Source organism: Carassius gibelio, chromosome B4, assembly GCF_023724105.1.
Source record: "Carassius gibelio isolate Cgi1373 ecotype wild population from Czech Republic chromosome B4, carGib1.2-hapl.c, whole genome shotgun sequence".
Lineage (NCBI taxonomy): Eukaryota > Metazoa > Chordata > Actinopteri > Cypriniformes > Cyprinidae > Carassius > Carassius gibelio.
Window position 1 is genome coordinate 26319017 of NC_068399.1, and position 26343 is coordinate 26345359.

Consider the following 26343-nt stretch of genomic DNA (forward strand, 5'->3'; position numbering starts at 1 on the left):
TCCAGGAGCACAGAGTCTGCAGTGCACACACTGAATTAAAGTGACAGTGAATGTTTCACGTTAAAAATTAACATGGATTGATACGGAAATGTAGTAAATACACAATAAATGCATGCACGATTTACTTAGTGACACCGTTACTTAGTGATTATTTTGATTTATGTCTGTTCTAGAGACATGTTACAACTTTGTGATAAAGCTCTCATTGGTTTTCTTTTGGAAATATGTTTCAAATTCACACTAAATGCATTTATGACTGTAAAGCATATCTGTGTGTGTCAAAACCGTGATTAAAATTGAAATCGCAAAATTGATCAAAGAAATCACTATAGGTTTTTTTTTTGTCCTATAATATATAATGTATGTAATATAATGTATCTGCATAATTTGTATTAATTGGTTAAGTTTTACTAAAAGTAATAAAAGGGAAATATTGTGGCTGAATATATATCATTTGTTTATATATCATTTTTTATTTTATTTAATATGTGTATATCTAAAATAAAAATGTAATGTTTCTTTTATTTTAAGTAATAGAAATGTATGTTTTAGTTCTGGTTTTAATTTTAAGTTTAAGTTTTAGTAATTTATTTGTTTTGTCATTTATATTGGTGTTTTTTTTTTTTTGTATGTCTCCATTGTTTTTTTATTAATTTTTAATTTAGTTTTATGAAAACTAAAAATAAATTTAAAAATGTTTTATTTTAATGCTAATAATGTTTAATATTTTATTTTCTTTTGAGGTAATGTTTAATTTATATATACATGCACACAGTTTAATATTTGTTCAAAATAAAATAACTTTTTAAAAATAATTTGTTTTATCAATTACTTATTTAAAAAAATATATATATATTTACATTTTATTTGTGTGCGTGCATGTATAAATAATATAGGTATATGTGTGTATTATGCCACTCTAATTTAGCCCAACTAAAGGCACAGCTCATAATATCATAATGTGCATGATGCTGTGTAAATTCCTAACCCTTATGTTGGTTTTGCAGTCAGAAACCAAGCTCTATAATGGCTCGGATAAAGATGTATCGGCGTCTGGAAACAAACTTAATAAGAAGGAGTCACTCAAGGTACAGTCACATTCATTAATTGATCAAAACATGCTTTCAGTGCATTTCTTATGTATGCATTCTGATTACTAAAGATAATAACTAATAATGTGACGTTGTGCATGCATGTCTGTTCAGGTGCAAAAGAAGAACTACAGAGAAGAGAAAAAACGCGCCGCTAAAGAGCTGCTCAGCACCATCACTGATCCATCTGTCATCGTCATGGCCGACTGGCTCAAGGTTAGTCCTTAAATACAGAACACACTTTTTTATAGTGCAAAATCTTGTTTTAATAATGCATGCTTTATAATGCATGTCCATTTAATTTTTCATTAAATCTGTAGTGCATCCAGAGTTGACCGATGCATTAAGTTTTGGTAGTAAATCCAAAGAGTTGAAAGCATGATTAAAAAGTGAACAGCACTGCAAGGGTAAACAGCTTGTGCTAATAACTCTCATTGATGATAACACGTGAAAAAAGAGCTGCAGGGTCTGGAGGAAAGGAGGTTAAATCGATCTTAGCTTTCGATCGGTCCAGTCCTGTATGAGTCGCTCTTTCTCTGTCAGATCCGAGGCACGCTGAAGAGCTGGACCAAGCTGTGGTGTGTGCTGAAGCCAGGCGTCCTGCTCATCTATAAAACCAATAAGAACGGCCAGTGGGTCGGGACCGTCCTGCTCAACGCCTGCGAGCTCATCGAGAGACCCTCCAAGAAGGACGGCTTCTGCTTCAAGCTCTTCCACCCGCTCGAGCAGTCCATCTGGGCCGTCAAGGTACAGAGAAAACTCAGCGGGAGCCATTCAGATTAAGATCAACATTTTATGATTTGCATTATTATTTAATTATTAGAAGCGTTTTTCAAAGGGCTTCTAATTATTTTGGGGTCCTAATTAAATAATAAAAATAATAATAATTATATATATATATATATATATATATTCATAGTTCTAAAAAAGGTGTTAAATGCATATTAAAAATAAGATAAAAAAAGAAGTAATCTACAGATATTATGTGTATATATATTTAATACATAATAAATACATTAATATTGAATATAATATAAAAAATTTAAATAGAAATAGAAAAGATTTTGTGAGGATACTATAAAAAAGGATTGAATAAAATTTTTCTAGATTTATATTAGTATTTTATTAACTTTTTAAATGTTATTAATATTAAAATAAAAACTAAAATGTATTTTATTTTTTATATACAAGTTTTTTTTTATTATAATATATTATGATTTGTTTTTAGAAAAAAACATATTTACCTGATTCTTCAGAAATAATTTGATATAAGGCTCATAAGAACAGCATTTGTTTATTAAATCTTTGGAACATTATAAATGTCTTTAGTATCACTTTTGAACATGTTGATTCATCCTCACTGAAAAAAAAGTATTAATTTATTTATTAAAACATCTATTAAACTGTGTGTATTAAATAAACTAAATAAATAAATATTTTAAAATGAAAGGAAGGTATAAAAACAACAACAATAATAATAATAATAATAATAATAATAAAAATTATTTTTAATATTCATGATTTTTTAAATATTTTTATGTGTGGCTGAAGTGTTTCTGATGTTTCAGGGTCCTAAAGGGGAAGCCGTGGGCTCCATCACTCAGCCGTTACCCAGCAGCCACCTGATCTTCAGAGCAGCTTCAGAATCAGACGGTGAGACACACACACACACACACACACACACAGAAGGAGCTCTGTATGTCTTTATAAACCTGGTGTCATGTGTGCAGGCCGCTGCTGGATGGACGCTCTTGAACTGGCTCTGAAATGCTCGAGTTTGCTGAAGCGAACGATGATCCGAGAGGGCAAAGAGGAGATGACGCAGACCGCAGAGCACTCGCAAATCAACTTCTACAGTCTGCTGAGGGCACACAACATGCAGGGCTTTCAGTGAGACACACATATTAACACTGGCTCTCTAGGTTCATATTTAATTCAGCGCTGATAAAAAGTGACACTCGCATATTAATTTTTAATGTCTGACGTTCAGCGGCGGAGTGGCGTGACTTTCACTTTAAATCTTAAGCGAGAGTTCAGTCTTGGTTGAGACCATAGTTCTTTCTATTTTATGCCATGTGACCAATATTAGAAATGACTTTGATTAAATGCACATTTTAAAATGAAGTGCATTAATGTCCACAGTGTTTTTTCCCATAGAGATTTAAATAACAAAATTATCTTTATAAACCATGAACCAAACCAAGCAGCTACGAGTTTAATCACAACAGTACAAACTTTGATTTCAAACTAAAATTACATGAAAATTTGAAAAAATTATATATAGAGAGAGTTAATGTTCCCTGCAAGCTCTTTTGATTCGTAGACTCTCTGATTGGTGGATTTTCCTGTAAGGAATCATGGGAAATGTAGTTTTTCACTTTTCTCTTTTTTTATCTTAAATTTGATTTTAAAAGTAAGTTGAAATAATGCAAACAGGTGGTTTAAAAAAAAAACAATCTTAAAAAAAACAATCTTCCTACTTTGGAAGTAAAGTTTTTGCTTCCAAAACTGTAAATTGTCATAAAAAAATCAAGTGTTTTAAAGAAAAAGAAAAATTGTGAATTTTTCTATTTATATAAATATATTTATTAATGTAAATATACACATACATACATTTTCTATTCATATATTTATTTGTAATTTTATAATGAATAATTATGTTTATAATTATTTATTTAAAAAAATATATATTAGTAGCTAAGATTTGAAAATGAAGTTAACCAAACATTGTAAAGTCACTGTAACTAAATACGTTTATAGATTATAATTTATTATAATTTATTTAAAATAAGAAAAATCACTTTAATGAACAATTTTTCTAAGCAAATTTGTTTTATGAACTGACTGTTTGACTCTGTATGCACATATTGACTGAAACTGAAGTAGTTAAAGCATCACTGGTGATGGATTAATGCAAGTCCTGTGTTCACATACGAACTGAGAGTTTGTGTGATCCGTCAGGTTTAACGACAGCGACCAGTTTAAGGATCCGGACCTGTACTCGGATAAATCGGACCGCGAGAACGAGCAGGAGCAGGAGGAGTGGGACAACGAGGTGATGGAGAAAAGTGAGGAGAGCGACAGCGACACGTCAGAGCGACAGGACGACTCGTACCTCGACCTGGATCCCAACGAGACGCTGCGGGAAACGACGTACATCGAGCAGAGCCACGAGGAGCTGGGAGAGGTGTGTGAGCGTCACATCATCATCATGAGTTATTGAGGTCCTCACATGCGTTCGGCTGGAGTGGAGTGTTATTGACACACATGCTAACTCAGTATTCAGCAGACAGCTGGGAGATGAACAGTAAGTTTGTGGTGGATATGACACAGTCTGTTCATTCAAGCTGTGTGTGTGTGTGTGTGTTTCAGGCAGGCGAAGAGTCTCAGACAGAAACGGTATCAGAGGAGAATAAATCTCTGATCTGGACTCTCCTGAAGCAGGTTCGGCCCGGCATGGACCTGTCTAAAGTGGTGCTGCCCACCTTCATCCTGGAGCCACGCTCCTTCCTGGACAAGCTGTCCGATTACTACTATCACGCCGACTTCCTGTCCGAGTGAGAGAGTAACACACACACACACACACACACGCTCAGCTCAGAGTATGCAGAAGCTCCTTTATATCCACTGATAACCGAACAAAAGCTAATAGTGTTCCTGTAGCTAGTGGTAGAGCATTGTGTTAGCAGCGCAAGGTTGTGGGTTTGATTCCCAGGGAACACACGTTATGTGAAAACTGTTAGCCTGAATGCACTGTAAGTCGCTTTGGATAAAAGTGTCTGCTAAATGCATTTAGTTAAATTAATAGAAAATCACGATTGAGAGTAAAGGTGAAAAACATAGATATTTTAGATGAAAATGTTACGATAGAAAACAAAACTAAGATTTGAAATGTTAAAACAAATTTAATTGAAATTGAAGTAAAAAAAAAAAATGACCAAAATAAAAATGATAGAAGAACATAAAATTGTTAAAACAGACTAAAAATGAAAATGTTAAAATATACGCAAGCTACTGTAATAGTATATAAATAGTTAGTAAAATTACACTGGAATAGAAGCATACATGGAATTGCTTTTTATCTTGTGTTCCAAATTAGTCTTTTATTAGGGACAATAAATTGTGTAAAAAACATAATTGATAAAAATAATAAAATGATCATTATTATTTGTTTATTATGGTAAACCATTTATATGTAGTTTATTTGTTTTTTGTTTATTTTATTATTTTATATATATGGTTAATTTATTTTCATTATTTATATGTAATTTATATTAAAAATAATTTTAGCATAGTTCTGGATTAAAAATGAAGTGGACCAAACCTGGTAAAATCAAAATGAGATAAATAAAATGTATAATAATAACAAAAAAATATTTAAACTCAACAATGTGTCCACATATACTTAAAGGCAAAATAAAATGTCAAAACAAACGTTATTTTGGTATTGTTGAAATACTAGTATAGTTTTTTTGTAATGTTTATTTGTAGTAATATTTTGAATAAGATTTTGTTAATGTTTTCACATTATTTTTAGGTCATGGTTTATTGATTTTGTTGTTTGTCTTTTTAATGTCTAAATAATATTTATACATTCTGATTTATTAGTTGTTTTAATCTTTTTTTTTTCACAGCAAGAATGTTTTTTTTTTTTTTTTTTTTTTATAGTTTTAGAGTTAGTTAACAATATTAACCCTGGAAAAAAATACAAGCAAAGGCATCAAATCAGATTTTCGGTCATTTTATTACAATAACCTTACTGTAATTGTGTTTTGTTGAACTCATCAGAGCGGCGGTGGAGGAAAACGCTTATAACCGTCTGAAGAAAGTGGTCAAATGGTACATTTCTGGATTCTACAAGAAGCCAAAGGTAAACACACATTCACTAACAACCCTTCAGACGTCTGGACATCTGTTGTTTTCTGCCATCTTTTCATTGTTTGTGTCACTGACAGGGTTTGAAGAAACCGTACAACCCCATTATCGGAGAAACATTTCGCTGTTTGTGGATCCACACCAAAACCAACAGCAAAACCTTCTACATCGCAGAACAGGTCAAGCAGCGAAATCCACTTTAATTCAGATCAGTTTCTACTGCGCTTCATACCAACGCAATGTTTCTGTCCTCCTCCAGATATCCCATCATCCTCCGGTTTCAGCCTTTTACGTCAGCAACAGGAAGGATGGCTTTTGTCTCAGCGGCAGCATCCTGGCCAAGTCCAAGTTTTACGGTAAGAAGATACGTTGATAGATCACGTCATTTTGTGCAACACGCGTGTCTGATTGCGAGTTTGTTGGCATGTTTCTCAGGAAACTCTCTGTCGGCCATCTTGGACGGTGAAGCCAGGCTGTCGTTTCTGAACAGAGGAGAGGATTACGTGATGAACATGCCCTACGCACACTGCAAAGGTCCGTCTACACACACACACACACACACTCTGTGTATCTGAATACAGCGCTCATACTGACACCCATGCCCTGTGTTGTCTTCTGTAGGGACACATCTAGGTATGTTCACATGTTGAGTTGCTCGTTTAGATACATGTGCAGTAAACAGTCTAGAGTTTTACATTTAGTTCATGTTTGAGAGTTTGGTAACACTTTATCTTTCAATAATTACAATAAAACATTATTGCATTATATAACACTTGATTAGATCATGTGCATTTAAATTGATAAATATTATTTATAGCATATATATATATATATAATACGTATATAATATTTATTATTCTAAGTAATTGTTATGTAATGTTATGTAAATTTAGAAAGTAATAAAGAAATTATATTATAAAATAAATGAAATATATAAATTTGATTTGAAATTGAAATGTTTGTGTACATATATATTGTATATTTAAAATGTGCACTGTTTTTATATAATTAATATTTATAAATATTTATATAATATCTATATGATTCATAATTATAAATTAAAAAAATTTTTTTAATGTGTTTACATAATATATGTATGTGTACTGTTTAGTTATTATGTATATATAAATACACACATACAGTATATATATTAAAAATATTTACATGTATATAAATTTATATATTTGTATTATATTATTATTATAATATATACATATTTACAAATATAAAAATATGTAATTATATAAATATTCAGAAATATATTTCATAATTATAACTTAACATTTTAATACATTTATTTAAATATATGAATTATTAATTAATAATAGTAATTATTATTATATATAGAAATACATTTATAATTGTGTATTTGTGTGCATGTATACGTATATATATATATATATATATATATATATATATATATATATATATATATATATAATTTTAAATACATATTTAATCGTTTTTTCCTCATTTTTTTTCACTTTTGATCTGTTAATCATGTAAACTGCTTGTTTTATTCTTGTTATTATTTTTCTTCATTATTATTTTACTTTATTTTATGTAAAGCACTTTGAATTACCATTGTGTACGAAACGTGCTATATAAATAAACTTGCCTTGCCTTGCCTTAATGTCTAATTGTTAATATAAAGTGTTACCAAGCCCCATCTCTTGAAGAGTAATGTCTAGCAAGTGTCATGTTTTCCGTCTGTCCGTCCAGTGATACTTGCGTTATTGTAAGACAGTTTTATAAGAGAGCAAGTGCAAATAAAATAACTCTTACACATACACACACCAGTGTATTCACTAACACTCAGATACATCACAGATTAACACATGGTGTGTGTGTGTGTGTGTCTCAGGGATCCTGTACGGGACGATGACTCTGGAGATGGGCGGTCAGGTGTCCATCACCTGTGAGAAGACGGGCTACAGCGCTCAGCTGGAGTTCAGACTCAAGGTGTGTGTGTTTATACATGCGTTTTCAAGCTTTTGTGACATTTAGAAGAACAGTGGGGCGCAGACAGAAAGGCCACACACACATCAGATCTGTATACCACACCGATAACAGCACAACATCCACAAATGAGCGATGCTTCATGTGACTGGATTCAATGGCGTGACTGATATTTCTCTGTCCATCAGCCGTTCCTCGGCAGCAGTGACAGCGTGAATCAGATCAGTGGGAAGATCAAGCTCGGGAAGGAGGTGCTGGCGACACTTGAGGGGCACTGGGTGAGTACCAGACCGTCTGCACATAATAAAGAGTAGAAATCAGCTGTAAATATTACATAGAAATCTGAACATGTGTTTGGTCACATTACATGTCAATCAAATTGTAAAAGTAGGCGGTTCTTAGTCGGAATGGTGACAAATCTAGTTAGTTAGTTAGTTTCTTAGATGTCTTTTAGAGGCCAGATGTCATTGTGTGTGTGTGTGTGTGTGTTTTACAGGACAGTGAAGTCTTCATCAATGATAAGAAGACGGGTGAGATGGAGATGTTCTGGAACCCGACGCCGGAGCTGAGACAGAGCCGTCTGATCCGCTGCACCGTCCCTCCTGAAGAACAGAGCGACTTTGAGTCCGAGAGGTAACCGGACTCTTCACCTCGTTTACACAGAGCAGAAAACCTCAAAGGTGATGGGAACTGGGCCATTTCTGATGAATAAATCAAAGTAGGGCTGTATAATGAACCAAATGGTGAAATTAACTAGTGTTTGTGAAGAATAATCCACAAAAAGACTAATAAACTGGAAAAATACTACTACTAAAAATAATAATAATATTATTCTTACTTAGATTTTTCATCCATGCTATAATTTTAAAAAGGAAAGGATATAAAACTATTTTTAGTATTAATTAAATTAATAATGGTTTTATGCATTCAGTTTTTATTAAATTTGTATAAAATTAAAAAAAAAAAAAAAAACCGAAAAAAATATATGGACAGCACAGAATCTCTGAATATGTTTCATAAGGCTCTATCAAAGTTTTAGTAAATTAATAAATTATTTGAATTCACTTTAGTTTTCAATATTTTATTAAACAATTTTAATGGTTTTTAATAAAATCTAGGAAAATAATAAATAAAACGGAACTTGGGAAAAGTTGAATTAATTAGACATGCTGTTTTTTTAAATACTAGCATTTCATATAACCCTTAAAAAGCAATCTAGAGAAAATAAATATGATTTTATGTTTTTTTTTTAATTATCATTAAAATTGGAATTCAGAAAAATGTAAATGGAAAACAATTGAATAAATAAAGGAGAAATGGAAATCCAGAAACATTAAACAGTAAAAAAAAAAAAAAAAAAATCCAAATTTCTTTTATTTATTATTAAATCTTTAATTGTTGTTTAAAACGAATAAATATATTATTATTATAAATGTAAATTAAAAATGGAATCCAGAAAAAAATCTATTTTAAATCAAATCTACTTCAAAACAAAGGGATTTTATAGGGTTCTGCGTGATCTCTAACACTCAGTAACAGGAGAAATAAACTTAATTAGGAAAACGGACACATTTTCATTAGTCTTTCTCTGTCATCTTCAGGCTGTGGCAGCATGTGACTCGGGCCATCAATAACAAGGACCAGACAGAGGCGACCAACGAGAAGTTCATCCTGGAGGAGGCTCAGAGGAAGGCGGCCCGCGAGCGCAAGGTCAAGTGTGAGGAGTGGATGCCCGCTCTGTTCGAGCAGGACCCGGCCACCGGAGAGTGGCATTACCGCTACGCCGAGTAAGTCACGCCTGCCTGCTCCATTCACAATACTCCTCCTGCAGAGCGTATGCAGTCCGTGTGCAGCTGTTTGCCACAAACACAACCTTTGTGTCCCTGGAACTTTTGATTAGTAATATGCATTGCTAAGAGCTTCATTTGGACAACTTTAAAGGCCATTTTCTCAATATTTGAATTTTTTTGCACCCTCAGATTCCAGTTTTTTTTAAATAGCTGCATCTCGGGCCAAGTATTGGAAAAACAAACATTTAAACAGCCTTCGGTCTACTTTCCTTATGTTTAAAAGTAGTAGGCTATCAAAAACGTTTACCACTGACACAAACAGTCACACTTTCATGTCTTTTCCTTTATATTTAAATCTTCAATCAAAGCAATTCTGCGGTTCATTAATAACTTTGTTTTTCTACCTCCATGAATGCCATATTGGCTTGTCCATCTAAAAGTGCACTTTTCTTTGTTTTAAACCTAGCCAAAAAGCCAAATGTGTTGACTGTGAAACATAGTAGGCTTTATGTAATTGTAATAATGAGTTGACATGGGTGCAAAAAAAAATATGCACCGCAGATGGAGTATGTGTGAAACAGGCTTAACACCTGCTGCCCCCTGCTGGACAGGAAGTGCATTGTTTACTGTGAGGACGCTGTGTTTCTCTGTGTCCTAGCACTCGTCCGTGGGATCCGCTCAACGATCTGATTCAGTTCGAGAAAGACGGCTGTATTCAGACCAAAGTGCGCCACAGGACGCCTATGGTACGTTCAGCCAGTGTAGTTAGTCTCAGTACCCAGCAGGGCTCCCGGAGGGACAATTACCTGAGCCAGGTACGTCCTTCTGTCCCCGTCCCTCCCCTCCCTCGTTCTACCCACAATCCCTTTCTCTGCTTCCATCTCATCACCGTCTGCCGCTGCCTGCGCTCTCTGTCCTTTCTTCAACCAACCAGTTATCATTGTGCAAAGCAACCAATCATCTGCTGCCTCACCTGGTCACATGACCGCTGTCTCGTTTTCAGCTTTTGTTTTTTCTTTGTGCTCTTTGACATTTGCAAGTGACTTTTGCATGCATGCATGTGTCATCTTTCTTTGTTTTGTTTTTTTTGGTTGCATCAGGCATGCTCTTTGCAACTAGGATCCAGAATTAACTTTGGTTTGTGAATCTTTGTAAAACTTCTGGAAATCTTTGGAAACGCTAGTTTATTTACAATGTTTTTAGTGTTATTCTGAAAGATTTAAATAAATAAAAAAGCGGTTTAAAATTATATTTGCCTTTCAATGTACAAATGTAAAAAAATTATTATTCGAACTTAAATTAGCATTTACATAATAAATGTAATTAAAATACTTAAATAATAAAAATTGAAATGAAATGTGCAGTTAAATAAAAACCGTAAATAAAAAAATGATTAGAAATAAAATTTGCATTCAAACAAATAATACATGTAATGTTAAAAAGATCATATATTGCATTTAATTTAAATAAACAAATAAATGCAATAAAAATAAGTAGCGATTAAATATGCATCTAAATAGCAAATTAAAAAATGAAAAAAAATAATTTGAAATTTAAATTTACACAATAAATAGCAAATAAAAATAATTTGAAATTACATATGCATTCAAAAAATACATTTAAGATTTAAATAAATAATTGTAATAACAGAAATCAAAAAAATCTATTTGCTTTTAAATAAATAATATCATTAAAAAAATTGAAATCAAATTTGCAACTTTTTTGCAAGCAAAAATATATAAGAGGAAAAACTGCTTATTAATCCCATTATTATAGGGATAATAAAACCTTTTTGTAACCCAGTATACAGCTTAATGGCCAGTATTTCATGTGTACGGCTGGTAAAGTTGTACTTTCCTCATTTGCAGATTAAAAAAGTTCATTTTGGACCCTCTTTGAAGCCTTTCAAAAATGCCTGTGATTCACATACACAATCCAGACTGTCTTAACCATGACATAAAGACTGAAACGTGAATGTCCTGCTCTTGTCGGCGCGTGTGTGTGTGTGTGTGTGTGTGTGTTTGATCAGGTGACGGGACCCAAGCGGAAACATAAGAGTGACAAACCTAAAAGTCCAGAAAGTGGCTGCTCGTCTCCAGAGCCGGACCGCCAGGACTCTTCAGGCAGCGAGAGTACGTCAAACACACACACACACACACACAAACACACACACACTGATAACAGACTCATCGTGATCTTTCATTCAGGGCACAAGAGCAAACACAACACCCGCCTCCGAAAGAAAGGAACAGATCTGAGTGAAATCCAAAGTGCCATTGAGTCGATCAGACAAACCCAGGAAGACATTAACAGGTAAAACACTTCTTACTACCTCACACTTAATGAATGTGTTATTTTTAGGAATGTAATGATATTATCAAGGTCACATGACAATATAAAACGATAGGTCTTAAGGGCAAAAAGTGTTGTTTTAAAAATATATTTACTGCTTTTTGTTACATAAAAGGTCTTTAAAGTTGTGTTTTAGGCCGTTATGCTTTGGCACAGTAACGAAAGCACAATAAGGATTAATAATCCCTTCATCAAGTCAGTTTTTGCTCCACGTTTCAAAGCGAAGCTCTTCCTAAAACACCAGTGTGAATGTAATTTAGACTGAGAAAGAATACAACAAATAAAAAGAGGGTTGAGTCCCCTTTAAAGTTCAGGAAAATCAATTCACTTAAGTGTTGTTTTTAGTTAAGATCATGGGTTGGAGCTCAAAATTTTGCACTCTTAAAATGCATAATTAAAAAAATTTACACAATTTTGAAAAAAAATTCCAATCCTTTGCTTTTTTTCGCAATAAATATCGTATCGTTGACTTAATATCGTGATATTATCATATTGTGAGATTGTTTTTTTTTTTTACATCCCTGATTAATATATCGAGAATGTATCAATAAACCCTTGAGATGATGAGAATATTAACTTTGGTTTGTCTGCTCTCGAATCTAGGAGCGTCAACACTTTGAGGAGTCGAGTGGCGAATCAGTCATCGACAGAAAGTTCATTCCTGACGCAAAGAGACGTGGCCATCATCCTCTTCCTCATCTTCCTCCAGGTCCTCCTCAACTTCATCTTTAAGTAACGGTCGAGAATGACCCAGAAACCTCACTCCATCCTTCAATCAGTATCGCCTCGCCACACTGACGGTTTCGTTTTTTTATGGATTTGTGTTGTGATCGCTGCGAAAGGACGGCCAATATTGGACTGAAGTGCATTGTGGGATGTTTTAGAAATGACTGTTTACTTTTATTCCTCACTAAGAGAAAATCTCATCAGCCTCTGAACCATTTAGGCCATTATTTTAATTGAATTTTATAATATTTTTACCCTTCATCAGCGCCCCCTGCTGTAGCGGAGGATGTAAGTTTTATAAAATCTAGATCACCCCCGGCCCAAATTAGGGGGGAAAAAAATATATATAAATATATATAATATTGCTTAACAAATCCCCTATTCTACACATTTGGTTTCTATTTGTTTAACTTTTATGAATTTGTGTTGTGATTGTTGCGAGAGGACGGACAATATTGTGCTGAAGTGCATTGTGGGATGTTTTAGAAATGACTGTTTACTTTTCAAAACGAGGAAATCACATCAGCCTCTTAACGGTTTAGACCATTGTTTTATTTATTTGTATTCATTTTTATCCTCCAGCAGCGCCCCCTGCTGTAGCGGAGGACACATGATGATATTAAAAACAAATTACTATCAAATCCAAATAATTATTTTCCTCTTAAAATTGGTAAAAATATGTCTTTTACCTAACAATAACCCTGTTTTACATATTTTGCATTGTGATGTTATTTTCATGACACACACAAAACACATTTCACCCCAGATTGTCATGACCTAAGTGCAAAAAAACAATCTCGTTCTCACTGTTACCCCCCAAAAAAAAATGTGTATTTGTACGTAATAGTATTTAATGAACTGCCTAATTGAAATACAATTTTAACCGACACGTTATACTAATGAAAATATAGAAAATGCTGCCCTAAAACTAAAATATTTAGATTTCTTAAAAGTTCACTAACACATAAAACTTAAAAGGGTTTAATATTTCTGATGTTACTTGTATTTTATGACATTTTTATTAAACGAATGAAGGATGTTGGAGTTGAGGTCAAATGTTGTATTATTTAAAAAACTGTGTCCGGGAACAATTTCACTATGAATCTTAAATTGATCCTGCATTTCATACGTGTTTGAAGGTTATAATGTTTAATTTATTCAAACGATACCGACGCGTGTACAGCATAGCGAGCGTCACATTTAATATTACTCTGAGGAAACCGTAGATCTAGGCGTAGTGAACCTGTAGCAGGAAACATGTACTTTTGTAGTTGCTTGACTCTCGTCTGCCACTGTTACATCAGACTAGATGTACGATTAAAGAGCCAAATAGTCTGAGAGTAGATTAGCGTCTAAACGTCTCTTCTGTATATAACCAAGAACCGATTTCCTTTTGTACTTGTAGAGAGATGCAGTTAACCCATAGCCCACGTGTCTTTGTTCTGCGGGCGTTCGGTCGCTCACACAGCGTGTTTGAATGTGCTCACGTCGACAGGAACTATTAAAAAAAAACATGTGCCTTTCCAAGTTTGAGGGATGTTGAGCCCAACTGTTGCATTCCTACCATGGTTTGTCTTTCTTTCTCTTGGAGTGAATGTGCCATATTCAGAGGTTTTAGATTCGTCCCGGAGCTCGACGCTGTCTTTAGTCGTGCATCTGCCTCCGAAGCAGGGATCAAACTCCACATGCATCACGTTCAGTGTTCTTTAGATCGGTTTCTTTTTCTTTTCTTTTCTTTGATATGCACCAGGCTCTTTTTAAAGCGTTTTCACTCCAGGTGATCTTTGTTGGTTTTGTTTTTGTTTTGGATTATTTCCTGCAGTTGTGTCTTTGTACAGATGATGCTTTATTTGTGATACAGAAATAACTTTCTGTAAGTTTATTGTTACCTGTGACATATCACCAAATAAATGAAAAAGAACGAACTCCTGCTTCTCCTTTCTTTGCACATGTCAGTATTGATTTACATTATTGTGTCAGGGTTATTCTAGTAATTATGTTTTAATTTAGCTTTAGAATTCAAAGGTACAGCTCGCACATCCTAAACCTTAAAACTGGGTGCTGGGCAGACAAGTAGTTGCAAAGGTAAACAATGAGTCCGCACACCAGAAAATGCTCCTTAGCAATTTAAATGATTGCTCACCACGTGTAACATTTCGGGTCCAAGCCCTTCATCAGACATTTAGCTTTAAGCCTTTGTTTATTTATTTATTTATTTATTTTTTTATTTTTCGTTTCCTTTTTATTTTTGTTTATTTTTTATGTTTATACTTTTTATTGTATTTATATTTTATTATTTTATTGTTATTTTTCATTAACTTTATTCAAAGCTTAAGATTTGACATTTTATTTTTTATTTCTTTATTCATTTATACACCATCATTTTTTCATAGTGTTATTTTTATTTCATTTTTATTATTATTAATAATAATATTTTGTATATGTATTTCGTAGTTGATGTACTAACTAGTATCATTTAAACGTTTACAAATATTCAAATCGTATTAAATATCTTAGCACAGTCTAATAATTGTGTTTAGTTGTAAAGTAAGTTTTATAACAATTTATTAAGAACTACAATTGTGTAACCTTTTAAATTACAGAGACATAAAATACTTTAATAATATACCTTCTATTATAATAGGCCATTTATTGAAAACATAAAGTAGTTTGTGGTGCTTTTATGTTGCAAAGCCATAAATATTTTAATATCTTTTTTCTACTTTAAATAAAAACACTTGTTTTGGAACTTTTCCAAATTGAACTTTTAAGTTGGAGTCATACATTTTATGTTTTTAATGTTTTATATATTTTTAGGTTTTTAAATGTTTTATTATAATAGACACCATATCAAAACTATTTAATTTGTGGCCATTTCAAGTTAGTATGAGTCATTTGAATATATATATATATATATATGTATATGTATGTGTGTGTGTGTGTGTATAATTTTTTACTTTTAATTTTTTTACTAAAAGCCTTCATTAATGATACTGTTTTATGTAACTGATATTGACAGATGTGTTCACTCTTATCTGTGTGATGATGACTTCAGAAAATTACTCCCGTTTCATTTTAGATGCACTTACTCAAATAACCAGCAGAGGGCGCTCGTAGACCTCACTTCAAAAATTTAAACTCATCTACTGTAATTATTCGCTTAAGCCAAAATCTTCTCTATTTAAGGCATCGTGTCTGATGCTGACGTCAGACCGCGAAAGCTTGTCCTCGGGATGACGTCACAACCCGGGTGAGTTCACATGCGCGCGCGCTCGTGCACGAGAGCATCCAGACGTCAATCAGACCAAGAAGAGCAGTTCATTCTTATCTAACTTCAAGTATGTAAATTGATGTTTTAAAATCGTTTAGTTAAGGATACAAGAATGACTGAATGAATGTTTTAAAGGTGTTATTATGCAGCTGCAGTGTCCTTAGCATTACTGATATTTTGAATTCAATTTTATATTTATATTTTTCACTTTTAAGTTTGGTTAAAGTTTTAGTGACTGTGCTGTGTGTTTGTCATTAAAAAAAAATACTTATTTTGTTTTTATTGCCAACTTTTTGTTTATCAGTTTTGCTTATTTCTGCAGGATAAAAGAGAAAAAATGCAAAGAGTTAATTTGCAAAAACCAGATAACTCTTTTTTTCTTTTCTTTTTTTTTTTTTTTTTAAACCTGCATCACAATCAATATCAATCAAACTACAGTTGGGTTGCTTTGATTAAATAATAATAACTAAAATAAAATACATCTTACTAACACAATAAAAAAAGTACAAAAAAAACATGGTTTATAAAAACTGAGAAATCTTTTTCTGCAAATAAACTCTTCATATATTTCAGGCAACTTTCATTTTGAGCTATATCCACCTTCATTTCCTCTTAAGAGCATTTAAAAAGCACATTATGCAATTGTGTGTTTCATTTTTATTAAGAGGTTTGTTTGAATCATTAAATTGAGCAATATGCTTGATTTAGCAGGCACCACAAATAACCTTAAGTCATTTCTGATTGAAGCTATAAGGTTAACATGGTCTATTTGTGCATGAATAATAAAAAGGAGTGTTAGACCATGTTGTGAAGTGTTGCATTGATAAATGTGCGCAGAGAGTGAATCATGTGTAGTCCGTCCTGACTCTAGTGTTTATGTGAGGACTGTTGAAGTGTGTGAAGAGGATCCGGATTTAGAGCTGAAGCCTGAATGATGCTGTTGTTTTCTGTTTCATGTATTACTTTGTTAGACTTTAGTCGTTAAAACGCATTAAAATGCACAAATTGACCAACTTTTTTGATGCTCTGTCACCTAATGCATTTTTATTTGCTGAGATTTTAAAGTAAATAGTTTTTAAATGAAGTATCATGTTTGAATTTGGATACGGTCACATGGCATGCAGATAAACAAAAATAATAAAAAATCAATAAGAGTTTTATTTTTGACTATTTTTAAATTAAGTGTTTTCATTAAATAATTGTATGATTTAGTTTAACTCATAAACCTCCTGCAGATCCTTCACAAACCCAGTTTGTGAAAACTTGACTTAATATAAATGCATAATATTAATTGCACTTCATTTTGCTGATAACAACAAATATTATAAAATAAAATAGAATATTACTCTATATATCATTATGATACAATGTGATAAACAAGTTAAGTCAAAACTAATCTAAAAGTAGTCTGACTATATCACCTAAAATGTGTAATGTTACTAACTAGAGTTTTTGTCATGTAATTTGGCATCAGTGACGAATCAGTGGGTCAAGATGACTTGGACAGTGCAGTCAGAAGAGCTATTAATAGCAAGACGAGACGAGATCTAATGCTGTAGTCCAGTAAGTGGGTTTCCTTCAGGTCCGGTGTTTTCTAGCGTTGCTAAGAAACCGTCTCCGCCAGCATCTCAAGACGTTTGGGCTTTTGTCTGATCCCGCAGGATACACAGAGACACGAAACAGACGAAATCCACACAAAACAGAGGAGAAATAGAGCCAAGCGTGATCATCATCATCATCATCATCATCACACATGCAGCTCCCGTCATGTGCTTTACATAACAGAGCAAAATACCCCATCACCAAAAGGCTTAGCTTGATCATCTCATTTGGGTTATATGCATATAAAAGCATCTCCTTGCTCTGATATCAAAGTCTATTTAAGAATATTTGATGCACACTTTCTGATCAAACTTTTGAGGAAAATCATAATCTACGACATGCCTTCTGACGTCGTTTAGAGGGTTTTTTTAGCAAGTAAAAGGTCTTTTAGTATAATTTTACTAGTGTTGTTCAGCAGGTGCTTCACGTGTCTCTTCGCTGATTTTTATCAAGTAAATGTGAGAATAACTAATATTTCAGTTTAAACACTTACTGGACTGAAGCAGCTTGGCTTTACTTGATGAAATCGTTGTGTAGTAAAATCAGTGCCTCTCAGATCTGCTCATTTGTTTCCAGAAGCTTTACTTTCACTGTTCCTCGGTGGAGGAATAATCTCCACAAGCCTCCAGAACATCTCGCATCTTCTGAGGAACATTTATTTGGCATAGTTTTGCTCAGTTTAGGCCTCTGAATAAAATTTAGCTTTTTTCCCTCTCAATTTTCCCACTATAAGAGCCTTTAATTATTTTTTTATTTGTATATTTTATTTAAATAAATTTTTTTATAACATTATGTTTTCTATTTCATATATATTTTTAATTTCGAATGATTTGTAATTAATTTTTTTAAATTTATTTATTTATTTTTCTAAAGTTTCAATAATTCAATTCAATAATTTTTTTTTTTTACTTGATATGTCATGCTTTTAAAGGGTTAATATTGCACTATTATCCCTATTTTTTATTTATTTTATTTTTTTTAGCTGACATTTCTCTTACAGTCTGCACCAGTAGAGGTTCAGGTCATCGGGTTTGACCTCTTCTGTTTCTTCTCTTTTATCTGACACTGAACGCACTTTAGCAGGGATTCTCCCTTCTCTTCACACACACACACACACACACGCGTCTCTTTAAAAGCAGGAGAGCGCTGCGTCAGCAGAGGCTTTATCGTGGCAGGAATCGCATCGCAGCAGATAACAGAAGTGCTGTGGCCGAGCTCTCTTTCAGCTCAGGGATTTACCCAGCGTTAGCACAGACGTCTGACCGCTACACAGTGTGTGCTCCAGCCTCTGATTATCACACGTATATTCAGACTGTCTGCTTTCACAGCGCTGGGCTCTTCTGATGCTTATATATAGCGGATGAGTTGATAAATGAGGTCATTATCAGATGCCAACTGCACTTTTCTGTGTCCGAGTGGAAAGCATTTGCTTCATTTAGTAGTGTACAGTATGTGTAGCTGTCTGAAGCACGAGGATTCAGTCCTGATTCACGTCTCTCAGACTCATGAGCTCATCACTAATCAAACAAACTAACATTCTTCTTGGAACATCAATGGAACGTTTGTTCCAATGTTCTGCAGACGCTCAAAACTTCCAGATTTTTAAACAGTTTAAAGACATTTGTTCTTGGTTATGTGAATGATAAGGGGATAGTTCATTTTGCAAACATCATATGAACGTTACTTATGATGTTCTCAGAAAATGTTTGTGAACATATAACATTTAAGTAAAATTAACATTTAAAAATGTTTAGTCCAACTAAAAAAGTTCAGAAATAAAATGTTCTGTGAATGGTGTAGGAGTAATGCTAATGTTTTGAGAACGTTATTAAAGACCAGATAACTTTGCGAACCTTGCCAGAATGTTCTGAGAAGATTTTTAATAACTCTCAAAACTTGAGCACAATAATGTTAATAATTCTGAAATGTTTTCGTTGGACTTTCATCTAATGTTTTTGGAATATTATTACTTGTCTCGGAATGTTCAGATATAACATTCAAGACATTTCCTATAATGTTTGAAAAATTCTAAAACGGAATGTTCATGTAACGTTCACATAAAAAGATGCTGAATGAGAAGTTTTGACACTGAAATAACTTGAACTGCTCTAAAAACCTCATTTGCCTCATGACGGCAACTTCCACATGTGTTCACATTTATATTTCAACATGATGAAAAACTACTCAAGTCATCTTTTGGATGCAAAAAAAGCTCAATGATTATTCTCTCTCTCTCTCTCTCTCTCTCTCTCTCTCTCTCTCTCTATCTCATGGCGTTGCATGCTGGGCTTCACTGAGAGTGTATTTTGTTTATTTCTGTGCTGGACAGTGACTCTGTACCTTCAGCTCTTCAGCGTTCTCCAGTGTCACTTCACATTTGTCTCTCCCCGCCTCCTGCTCAAGAACAGAGAGAGAGTGGGTGAACCAGAAACACTGAAAGAAAGAAATAAAGAGGAGTCTTCAGAAGAGCCAGATTCTGGCTGGCACAGACAAGATGGCAAGAGAGAGCGGATCTCCACGGCCAACTCAAGATGAAACGCACAATCTTGCACATTCTGCCCACCTAAAACAAAAAAAGAAACTCTGCATGGGAATACATTTATTCTTCAGCATCTTCAAGTTCTTAGGGCCTTAGAGCAGATCTCTGGAAGACCTCTACATATGCTACAGTCTAAACCATTTGTAATATAGACCTATGTTTTAGACTTTTATTTTATTTTAGCATTTAGCTTAGTTTAAATTTTATGGCTTATATGCTCCATTCTTTTGCTTAAACTTCTCATTAATACCTCAAATTTAAGTTACAAATGACTTACAGTCAACCTAAACATGATTTTCTTTCACAAAAAACAATAGGCCTAGAACAATTTGATGTTAGTAACAAGCTCCATTAATCAAATTGAGTCAAACCAAACCAATTCAATGACTCTGAATCAGTAAGCTGTTCACTTGATGACATCTGCATTCGGTCCAATTCGGAAATGAACCATTGTGTGAACGGTTAAATGATTAAACGGGTTCATCGAATGATTGAGAATGATTCATTCGTGATTGCACTGAAAAAAAAACAAATTATACTACATTTTTGTAAGTGGTTGCAAACAATTAATTTTAGCTATATTTAATAAAAAAAAATTGAAAGTTAGTCAACTAAATTTGTTTATTTAAATGTAGCTAAAATAAACTGCAACCACAAATTTTGTAAATACATCTCTATTGTGTAATGGATTCTCAAGGAAACGGATTCATAGGTTTTATTTAGCTTATTTTCTTAGATAGCTTCAGCTCCATCCTTCAACTCAAAATAATTTCATTCTAAATAAACAATACTAAATTAAATCAAGTCGTCCAAATATTCAAGAGTTCTGCGTCATGTTTCTCCCAATTCTCAGCTCATTTGCGTCAATCCTCCCTATATGCAAAGTTCACATGTTATAGGGCCCCAGAAACACCAAGGTTTCATTTCAGTTTCGTTTTTGATTTTGGCCAGTGGTTATAAAAACATGAATGTAACGTGACTGTCGGTGTCCATGCTGTTCTTGCTCGATAGTTCAGAGCGCACTGAGCTGCGGTTTCCCAACTGCATGAAACACAGACTAATATGTCAAAATGTCTCACTAAACACAGTCAGTTATTTCTGAAGTGAAAAGTAATGAATGTCAGTATATTAGATCTGCTGTCTGTTAACAAAAGAAAAGGAGAGACATATTCACTGCTCTTCACTGAATAATGCTCATTACTTTGTTTATGCAGTGCTTTATTTGTACATTTGATTACTTTAATACATTTTTTTGTTTAAAAAAAAAAAGTGTGTGAGTTGCAATTTCTTCAGTTGAAAATAACAACAAAAAATATTTTTTTTAAATGTAAAAAGTATTTTTATTAAATGTAAAAAAAGTACATGATTATGCTTTGAAAAATAGAAAAGAATAAAAGCAAAAGGCCTACTGCAATATGACATCATCTTCAAAACCGAAAACTTCACCCAAGCAATAAAAGACACAGTCTATTAATAAACTGCTTGGTTTTAAGATGAGTTTTATTTGATGGTTTGAACAGAATCCGGTGTGTGTGTGTTGCCTAACCTAAAAACTGATGAGATCCATGATAGTTGTTCTTCACCAGTCATCCAGTACATCCTGACATGATCATGCTGCGCAGAAAAGCACTATTTGTTGCTTAATTAGTCCATAATTAACACCACAGACCTGTGTTGAGTCATGTGGCATATGGACTCCGAGTTAAATGAATTACTCATGAAAACAGAAAACAGTCGGGTGTGAAGGACTCTTTGAATGCTGATGCTGACAGCTGTTTTCAGCCCAGGGTTCATCACACAGATCTGTGTTTGTCACACATACTGTATTTAGCTCTGTATACAGAGGAAGGAAAGAGGTCCGTTTCTAGACACGACTCCTACCTGCAGCCGGAGAGAGAAGCGTGCGATAGTGCAAAAACTTACTCTGCATGAAGAAGTCTTGAGGTGTTTGCTGATGACATCTACAGGGGAAACACCTTCCGATACAGCAGAAATACCAACACCCACCCGAACCCTCGTCTGTGCTGCTCACCCACACTACTAACACACTTCCAGACAGCTGAGGACTGAAGGTTTGTCTAGTCAATCTCATAACTATACCACCTGACTGCAAAATGTATTATAACATTTATTTTTATTCCAAGCAACACACTGAAATATCTCATTATATATGTTTTGTTTTTATTGTATTGTTTTGTTTTATTTGTTGTTTTAATTTATGGAAGCACTTGAAAGCTCATTACATATTTTATTTTATTTTATCTTATTTTAATTGTTATTTATGCACTTAAATGCTTATGTGTTTTTTTTTTCTAGCTAATTCCCACTTATTCTCAGGTAATTATGCTTGAACAATTAAATTAAATTAAATTAAATTAAATTAAATTAAATTAAATTAAATTAAATTAAATTAAATTAAATTAAATTAAAATTTATTTTATTTTATTTTATTTTATTTTATTTTATTTTATTTTATTTTTTATTTTTTATTTTATAATTTTATTTTATTTTATTTTATTTTTTTATTTTTTATTTTATTTTATTTTATTTTATTTTATTTTATTTTATTTTATTTTATTTTATTTTATTTTATTTTATTTTATTTTATTATTTAATTTAATTTAATTTCATGTCATGTCATTTCATTTGCTGCCCCAGCTAATGCCCATGCATGTTCTCAGGTAACTTATACTTGAATGCACGTGATTTTATTATTTATTATTTTAAAATCAACTAATGCCCATAAAGACCATACTATTTTTATTTTGTATTTTTTGTAACACATCCACAGTAGACAAAATGCTGCACTGTGCAAGTTATATTCTGGTTGTGTATCCAAAAGGAGAAATCCTTCATCTCCTCCTCTTGAGTCAGTAGTGAGTTGCATTGGAGAACAGCTGCTGCTATACACACACTGATGATGCAAACATGACACAGCCATATGCAAATAATACAATGGGAAAAGAAACCAGCATAGACATTGGAAAGCAAATGCATTTCACATCCAAAGGGTTTGATGTGTCAAAATAACAGTATTTAGCCTCTCTGATTGGCTCTCATGAGCTCCTGTAACAGTGATGTCATACTTCCCCTCTCGGCCGGGCATGTTGCCATGGGGACGATGCAGTACCACTCCGCCAGTCCTCCAAACGCTCTAAGATTATCCCATCATCCCGTCTGGCGGGGGAATCCTGTTTACACTCTTCAGAGGGCCGTCGATATTTGAACGCATGCCATCTTCTTCATTCTGCTTCTTTGCAGACGTGCAGACACACAAAGGTGTGATGTTTCCACACCTCCCACCTGCGGAGCATTAAAATCCCCTGGAAGTGCTGCAGGAGGGGGTGGATGGAGACCTTTCTGTTGTGTTTGTGCAGTGGGCGCTCTGTGAATGTTCTGTGCTGCTGGATTATGTTGCACTGAGGGCTGTGTAACATTGACAAATCAAAGCCAAGCTTCTGCTGAGTCTGTTATTATTGGACCTCATCTGCTCCATCCTGACAAACACCTTGTGGTCAAACCTTTGAGCCACAAACAGATCATGTGCACATGCATCATCATATCCAGTGAAGAACACAGGGGTCATGTTGGGTCGTAACAGGCATCAGTGCTATAAAGTGCTACTCCTTTATCTAATGTTAATATATCTTGTTTGTACAATATGCATGCATTTCTTTCATTTCAAATTTAGTTAACCAAATGTTTTTTACATTATTTTAATTTATGCATTTTTATTTTATTTATTTGTTGTTTTGTATTATTTTTATTCTCAGGTAACTTATGCTTGACTGTTCATTATTATATTGTATTTTATATTATATTTGTTTATTTTCTCTTATTCTATAAAGATGTTTGCATAATATATTATGCATGCATTCTGATCATTTTTATTAAATTTAATTCATGCAAAAAATATTTTTACATTTTCTGCAATATGCCACAGTGTTGCTGAGTGGTTTGAATTCAGTTTTAATTTTTCTATTTTGAGTGTTTATTTAATTTTTTGTTTTGTTTTTTGCTGTGTGTTTCATAATTTTTCTGTGTGCCAATTTTTAAATATGTCTATACTGTTTTTATTCATTTGTATGTCAGTTTTATTTTACAACATCAAGTTAATGTTTGAAAATCGTACATAAATTTACATAAAATTATTGTACAAATATTTTATTATTATTATTATTTTTTAAATATTTACATTAATATTGTATTAATGTTTTATGAATATTTTATGATGTCAGTCAATCTTTAAGTAACAGTATTTGAAGCATGCGCCTCATTAATGAGATGTAAATCATGAAAGCCTGTTTCACTCACACTGATGAGGTGTTTTCTGTCTATTTCTATATGTCTGTGAAGCATGTTTTTGGGTGAACACCTGTCCTCGTCTCTTATGTAACCCTGTGCGAGTGTGTGTGAGAGTTACACAGATGCAGCCGCTGACGGGTTAACTGTGTCTCTGTCACTGCATTAATTTTTAAAAACTGTGGGCATCTATATGTCAGCTCCTGTTTCTGTCAGCAGGATATCGAGTGGGCAGGGTTGAAGTCTCAGCGCTAGATGATAGTTACAGAGGAGCAATAAAGGGTGAGAGGCCGGCACGCGCTTTCATCCCCCGAGTCACATTAGCTGAAATATTACGTTTAAATAAGAGTTTGTGCATTCTTGTCATCAGTAACTCACTCAAATACAGTGCAGAAGTCATATGGACTACTTAAATGGTGCTTGAATGGAGTGCCTGAATCCCATCTGATTTTATTTGAGAAATTAATTTAAAGGTATAGTTTACCAAAAAAATGAATATTCTGTCATATACTCACCCTGATGTTTTTTCAAACATATATGAGTTGATATATCTGTTGAACACAAAAGAAGATGTTTTAAAGAATGCAGTTGACGGTAGCCATTGACTATTTTGTTTTCTGTACTATGGAAGTCAATGGCTACCGTCAACAGGTTGATCAACAGAAGAAAGAAACAGGTTTGAAACCACTTCGGGGTGAGTAAATGATGACAGCATTCTCATTTTTGGGTGAACTCACCCTTTGAGAACTATATTTTGTTATCAGCTAACAGATTATGTTTTTAAAATGTTCTGGAGAGGTTTTCTCAAAGTTATGAACAAACATTATTTCAGTAACTTTAATAGAATTTCCATTCAAAGTTATCTTCTTCTTCTTCTTCTAAAAAAAAAAAAAGGTATTCATCACATAATTCATGGGACGTCTTTGTCTACTGTTTTTTAAATGTTCCCATAATATGTGCAAAATGATCACATGGAATGTTCAAAATATTTTAAAAACATTTTGATCATTTTGAACATTAAGAGAACATTCAAAAATAATGTTTTCATAACTCACTGGGAATGTTAGAACATATTTTTGTTGGCTGGGAGTCAGTCTCTTCTACCTGTGTCTGCAGTAAACTGCTGATTAAAAAGGTTATGTGTATGTTATTAAATATCAGCTGTCTCACCATGAACACATTCACCATGAACGTCCTCCCTTGAAGTAATGAAACCTGTTTTTCTCCACATGATGTGATCCCAGCTAACAAAAATATGTTCTATAACATTTAGCTAACATTCAGGTTAACAGTATTTTTGAACGTTAATATCTCTGCATTTATAAGCGTACTTAGTTATGCAATTATATTTCTTAACGAAGGACATCATGCATGTCTCTTCAGGTTTAAATAATAATTTCTAAGTCGCAATATTTATGCAATCATTTTTGTCTCTGATCTAAGATTCCAGGCTCATTTGCATATCATAAGCTGATTAAAAGGCTAACCAGAATGTGCTAAATAAATATAACATTATAAGTAAATAAAAAATAGTTGTTCCCTGCTGTCATCTCTCCTGATCTTTGATATTGTTGCATGGTGGTTTTTTGCAGCTCTTTCCTCAGAGCAATTATAATTCTTAAAGATGCTTATAAACTCAACATTTATTTCTGTGGCCTGTTTCCTTCTTTCTTAATTTTTCTTTTCCGGTTTCATGTCTCTTTTAAAGAAAGCAACAGATGAGTGTCAGAAATTGCTGCGGCTCGATGAGGTCAAGACAGAGGTCTTTAGGTTTTAGAAACTCTCTAAACCTTCTAATAAACTGTTATATGAAAAGATCAAGGCTTATTAATATTC

General features: G+C 33.3%; 1 protein-coding gene across 5 annotated transcripts in view; it reads left to right on the plus strand.

Annotated features, from left to right (window-relative positions):
* LOC127956486 (oxysterol-binding protein-related protein 8) overlaps positions 1 to 14718 on the plus strand; it is a 60730-nt gene extending 46012 nt beyond the window's left edge. For 3 of the 5 annotated variants that reach the window (XM_052554426.1, XM_052554429.1, XM_052554427.1), the window contains 19 exons: positions 1008 to 1088; positions 1206 to 1307; positions 1635 to 1838; positions 2660 to 2744; positions 2822 to 2981; positions 4053 to 4278; positions 4464 to 4648; positions 5880 to 5961; positions 6047 to 6145; positions 6226 to 6322; positions 6402 to 6500; positions 7831 to 7928; positions 8114 to 8203; positions 8422 to 8558; positions 9527 to 9712; positions 10374 to 10530; positions 11745 to 11847; positions 11923 to 12028; positions 12671 to 14718. In XM_052554426.1, coding sequence (XP_052410386.1) covers positions 1008 to 1088; positions 1206 to 1307; positions 1635 to 1838; positions 2660 to 2744; positions 2822 to 2981; positions 4053 to 4278; positions 4464 to 4648; positions 5880 to 5961; positions 6047 to 6145; positions 6226 to 6322; positions 6402 to 6500; positions 7831 to 7928; positions 8114 to 8203; positions 8422 to 8558; positions 9527 to 9712; positions 10374 to 10530; positions 11745 to 11847; positions 11923 to 12028; positions 12671 to 12803 — 2430 coding nt within the window. In that variant the 3' untranslated portion in view covers positions 12804 to 14718. The remainder of the gene's footprint in view (positions 1 to 1007; positions 1089 to 1205; positions 1308 to 1634; positions 1839 to 2659; positions 2745 to 2821; positions 2982 to 4052; positions 4279 to 4463; positions 4649 to 5879; positions 5962 to 6046; positions 6146 to 6225; positions 6323 to 6401; positions 6501 to 7830; positions 7929 to 8113; positions 8204 to 8421; positions 8559 to 9526; positions 9713 to 10373; positions 10531 to 11744; positions 11848 to 11922; positions 12029 to 12670) is intronic. The other 2 variants (XM_052554428.1, XM_052554430.1) reach the window with 1 other exon arrangement.
* Positions 14719 to 26343: the final 11625 nt, after the last annotated feature.